The 5,084-nt window shown below is 65.5% G+C and overlaps 1 protein-coding gene across 2 annotated transcripts in view; it reads right to left on the bottom strand.

The window, feature by feature from the left end:
- Positions 1 to 1,240: 1,240 nt before the first annotated feature.
- The window catches only part of CLCNKA (chloride voltage-gated channel Ka), a 7,499-nt gene continuing 3,655 nt past the window's right edge, over positions 1,241 to 5,084 (bottom strand). Inside the window, exons 10-19 of one of the 2 annotated variants that reach the window (XM_017833425.1) lie at positions 4,599 to 4,683; positions 4,345 to 4,506; positions 4,187 to 4,256; positions 3,447 to 3,557; positions 3,140 to 3,353; positions 2,917 to 3,050; positions 2,151 to 2,242; positions 1,990 to 2,073; positions 1,797 to 1,883; positions 1,241 to 1,395 (exon numbers count right to left, since the gene is read on the bottom strand). In XM_017833425.1, coding sequence (XP_017688914.1) covers positions 1,354 to 1,395; positions 1,797 to 1,883; positions 1,990 to 2,073; positions 2,151 to 2,242; positions 2,917 to 3,050; positions 3,140 to 3,353; positions 3,447 to 3,557; positions 4,187 to 4,256; positions 4,345 to 4,506; positions 4,599 to 4,683 — 1,081 coding nt within the window. In that variant the 3' untranslated portion in view covers positions 1,241 to 1,353. The remainder of the gene's footprint in view (positions 1,396 to 1,796; positions 1,884 to 1,989; positions 2,074 to 2,150; positions 2,243 to 2,916; positions 3,051 to 3,139; positions 3,354 to 3,446; positions 3,558 to 4,186; positions 4,257 to 4,344; positions 4,507 to 4,598; positions 4,684 to 5,084) is intronic. The other variant, XM_017833426.1, reaches the window with a different exon arrangement.

Below are 5,084 nucleotides of genomic sequence, written 5' to 3'. Positions count from 1 at the left end.
AGGGGTTTTAAGGTTTTCAAAGGGGGGTTAAGGTTTTTTTAAGGGGTTTTAAAGGGGGTTTCAGGTTTTTTAAGGGGTCGAACACAACTCCAGGACCGTTTCCCACCCGGGGCCTCTTTTCCTCAGCAAAACCCGGGAGGAATTTGGCCTCTCCATCCCCCGAAGCCGCAGCGGCGGCGGCTCCGGCTGCGCGGAGCCTGCAAATCACCGGGTGCAAAAACGCCGGAAAAAAGGGTTTGGAGGGTTTTTTTCCTGCCCCAAACCAGAAGGGGGAGTGGGGCAGGGTCGGGGGCACCGACTTTTTGGGGGCACCGACCCAAAAGCTGCCTTTTGGGCGGGTTTCACCCCGTTTCGGGGCCGTTTGGGGCTGTGGGTGCCCCGCGTGTGTCACGAGTTTGTCGGGCTCAGCTCCGTCGTGTCCTTGAGCGCGGCTCAAAGTCCGGCAGCGCCCGGGGAGGGGCCGGGTGAGGGGGGCACCCCCGGGTTTGGGGGCTGGGCAGTCCCGGGTTTGCTCAGGGTGGGGCCGGGGAAGGGCGAGGGGGACACCGGGGCACGGGGGGAGGGGGCTTTGGGGCGGTGGGGATGTCACCCCGGGGTGCCGCCCCCCGAGGGATTTGGGGCCCCCTCCCCGCGCTCCCCTCCCCCCTCCCTGGGTGCCACAGCCCAGCCCGGCCCCGCTCCCAGTGCTCCCAGTGCTCCCAGCGCCCAGCCCAGCGCCCAGCCCAACTCCTGCCCCACTTTTGGGGTGTCTCCCTGGCGCTGACCCGGCTTCACCCCTCCCGAGCCGGGCTCGGGCTTGCCCGCCCTGCCCAACCTGCCCTGCCGCCCTTAATTACCCCCCCGGCTTAATTAGCGCCCGATGTACCGTCTAAACAGGCTGAGCTCCGGTCCGGGGTCACCCAAGGGCTGGGGGGGCTCAGCACCCCCATTTCCCGGAGACCTTGGGGTCGCTGAACACCCACCACCCTTACTAATTGTAATTAAGGACAACTGAAATAAGGATAATTATGTGCTGACAGTTGGAGGAGGGGCCCGGGGGGTGGTGCAGAGACCGGGGCACTTCAGTGCATGTCCTGGGGCAGTTTTGGGGGGTTTTAAGGGCTGTTTGTTGGGTATGGGGGGGGTGAGCCCCCCAAAATGAACCCCGTGGGGCCGGAGGAGGAGGAAGAGGAGGAGGAAGCACGGAGGGATGGATGTATTTAATGCACAGCACACTCTGCTGGGGAACCGCCCCCCCAGCCAGGACACCCTCCCCCTGGGGGAGACACACACCCCCCATCACCTGGGGGGTCAGGACCCCCCTCTTTCCGTGGGTGACATCCCTGGGGAGGGATCCCTCGTGGTCCCAAAAAGTCATCCCTTGGGGTTGGCGAGTTCCTCGATCCCCTTGCGCAGCTGCAGGACAGAGCAGGTGGGACAGGAGCTTCCTCCCCCTTCCCCCCTTTCCCCTTGCCCCCTCCCCTTTTTCCTCCTTCCCCCCTTTCCTCTCTTCCCCCTTTCCCCCCTTTTTCCCCTTTCTCCCTTTCCCCCTCCCCTTTTTCCACCTTCCCCCCCTTTTCCCTCATTTCCCCCCTTTTCCTCCCTTCCCCCCTTCCCTTTTTCTCCCTCTTCTCCTCCCTTTCCCCACCTTCCCCCACACCCCCTTTCCCTCTTTCCCCTATTTTCCCCTCCTTTTTAACCCTCCCCCCCTTCCTCCCTTTTCCCCCTCTCCCCCTGCCCACTTTTCCCCCCCTTTCCATCCCCATCATTCCCCCCTTTCCCTCCCATCCCTCCCCTTTCCCCCATTCCCCCCTCACCTCCGCCCACCCCACGGCTCCCACCAGGTCCCCGCAGCGGGTGACAAACACTCTCTGCAGCTTCAGCAGCTGGCACAGGTGATAGGCCTGGGAGAGGTGACAGCAGGGACAGGTGGGGACAGAGCCACCCCCGGGTGTGACAGACAGGGGTGTGTGTGGGGGGTGTCTCCCAGGACACGCGTCCCCCCCAAACCTGGTGCAGGGATGTCCACGGGGAGAACTGGAGCATGACGGGCTCGATGGCACAGTCGTCCCCGAGGGTCCCCGCCGGGGCCACCTTGGGCAGAGCAGGAGTGTTTGTTTTGGGGTGGAAAACCAGTGTTTTGGGTATGTTGGGTGCTCCCCCCCGTTTACCTTCTCCCCCGGGGGGGCCTGGGGGTGCTCGTGGCTCTGCAGGAAGGTGACCAGCTGGGCCCTGCTGACGGTGCCCACCAGGGTGGGGGACTCTGGAGGATGGGGACAATCCCAGTGAGACCCTCATGGTCACAGTGACCCCCCCTCTGGTCACAGTGACTCCCCCCTCCCACACCCCACATCCCACCTACACTGTGTCCCTGGAGGACAGGGACAATCCCAGTGACCCCCCACAGCCACAGTGACACCCCCCCAAACCCCTAATTCCACCTGCACCCTGACCCTCGAGGGTGGGGACAATCCCAGTGACCCCTCCCTGTCCCCCAAATCCCACCTGCACTCTGACCCTGGAGAAGGGGGACAACCCCAGTGATGTCCCTCATGGCCACAGTGACCCTCCCATTTCCCAAATCCCCCCTGCACTCTGACCCTGGAGTCCCCTGGTTGGAGGTGTCCCCCCCCAGCCTGGGGGTCACCGCGGGGGTCTCACCCCCCTTTGGAGGTCTTCCTCCCAGTTTGGGTTCCCCCTTTGGGGCTACTGCCCTCCCTTTGGAGTCCCTCGCTGGGGTCCTGCCCCCTTTTGGAGTCTCTCTCCCCCTTTGGAGGTCAATCCTGGTGACATGCCCCATTTCCCAAATCCCGCCTGTACTCTGACTCTGGAGGATGGGGACAATCCCAGTGACCCCCCCATCCCCCAAATCCCACCTGCCTTCTGACCCTGGAGAACAGGGACAATCCCAGTGACCCCCCATCCCCCAAATCCCACCTGCGCTCTCCACCACGGGATACTCGGCGTCGGAGGAGGCGTCCAAGGCCCCCAGCACCTCCTGGAAACCATCCCCCTTGGCCAGGGCCACCACCTGGCGCTGCATGAACTCCTCCACCACCACCCTGTAGGAGCTGGAGAGCACAAAAAAACCCCTAAATTTCCATCCAACCCCCCCGGACCGTGTTTTTGGGGGGGCGGGGCGGGGCGGGGGGGGGCTCACGCGGTGTGGCGGCTGCGGATGGGGGGCAGGTAGGGCAGGTTCTTGACGATGATGCCACCGTCGTAGAAGGACGGCTGGTGCTTCTGCACGATGGCGTTGGCCACCAGCACGGCCAGCACGGTGGGCAGCAGGTGGCCCAGGTGGCCCGTGGCCTCGCACACCAGCAGCGCCGTGGACACCGCGTGGGTCACCGAGCCCGAGAAGGCGGCGGCGCCTGCGGGGGGGGAGAGCCCCGGGGGGGTCAGGGGTCGGGGGTGGGTGTCCCCCTCCCCGCCCCCGGGGGTGTGTCCCCACCCCCCCGACTCACCGGCCAGGGCGTATCCCGCGGGAATGATGGGCCGGAGGGGTCCCTGGGGATGGAGCCCCCGCGGGAAGAGCAGGGCCACCCCCTCCCCCAGCAAGCGCCCGATGGCGGCTCCTGAAATGGGGAGGGGGGCGAGGGGGAGATACCGGGAGTGCCCCCCCAGAATAGCTGGAGGTGATCACCCTCCTGTAGCCCCCCGGGGCTGGATGTACCCCCCGGTCCACAGGGCTGGATGCAGGGCTTGTACCCCCAGGATTGGATGTGGCACCCCCACACCCACCCCCCAGGGCTGGATACACCCCCACACTGGATGTACCCCCTTCCCAGGCCTGGATACACCCCCACACTGGATGTACCCCCTTCCCAGGGCTGGATAAACCCCAGGGGCTGGATGCCCCCCAGACTGGGTGCAACATCCCCCCCCCCAGGACCAGATACACCCTCTGCACTCCCCTAGACTGGACCAGACTGGATATAACCCCACTCCGGAGTGGGATACAGCCCCAGACTGGATGTACCCCCTTCCCAAGGCTGGATACAGCCCCAATACCCCCCCCCGACTGTGCCCCACTCCTTGCGAGCTGGATACACCCCTGTACCCCTCGCAGGACTGGATGTACCTGCCCTGAGGGCTCAACATCCCCCTAGTACCCCCCAATCCAAGGGCTGGCTGCCCCCCTGTGCCCCCCCTGGCCTGACTGCCCCCTTGTGCCCCCCTGATCCCTGATCCACCCCCAGCTCACCGTAGATGAAGATGGGCATGAAGTACCCGGCGGGCAGGGGCACGGTGGTGGCCAGGATCAGCATCCAGAACTGGGGGGCAGCACGGACACGGGGAGGGGTCACCCCATGGGCACACGGAGCCGGGGGCACACACAGAGCTCGGGGGGGGCACGGCTACCTTCATGAGCAGGAAGAAGGCCAAGGTGCCAAAGATGGTGGCCGAGGGATGGTCCCACTCCTGCCAGAGCCCCCCGGGCTCGGCCGCCCACGAGGCGTTGGGGGCCCGCCCCCCCCACGTGTGGTTGTCGAAGAGGGAGGTGAGATATTCCTTCATGGTGAGCTGGACGGACACGGGGACGGACAGACAGACACCCTGAGCACCCACCAGGACGTTCTGGGGTCCCCAGGGAGCCCGTTGTGCCCCCCACTCACCCTGGAGGCCATGAACTGCCCCAGCCCCGGCGGGAAGGTGATGGAGGAGAGGAGCAGCACCACCAGCGCCGTGTACACGGGTTTGCTGCGGGGGAGAGGGGCTGGACAGATGGACAGGGGACACGGGGAGGGACAAAGGGACATAGGGATGGACAGGGGGCTGTGGGGACGGACAGGGGACACAGGGATGGACAGGGGGGTGTGGGGAGTGACCCAGGAATAGTTGGGGGGGATGTGTGGATGCCTAGGATGGATGGGGTGGGTGGGCAGGATGCACAAGGGAAAAGGGGCACTCAGGGTGCAGGGGGGGGACATAGGGACACCCAGGGTGCACAGGGGGACACTCAGGATGCACAGGGGGACACTCAGGGTGCAGGGACACACACACAGACACTCAGGGTGCAGGGGGGGACACAGGGACACCCAGGGTGCACAGGGGGACACTCAGGATGCACAAGGGAAAAGGGGCACTCAGGGTGCAGGGGG

The sequence above is a fragment of the Lepidothrix coronata genome, unplaced genomic scaffold (assembly GCF_001604755.1).
Source record: "Lepidothrix coronata isolate B3197 unplaced genomic scaffold, Lepidothrix_coronata-1.0 Scaffold214, whole genome shotgun sequence".
NCBI lineage: Eukaryota > Metazoa > Chordata > Aves > Passeriformes > Pipridae > Lepidothrix > Lepidothrix coronata.
Note: the sequence above shows the minus strand (reverse complement) of the source record. Positions and strands in the feature narration are given on the sequence as shown.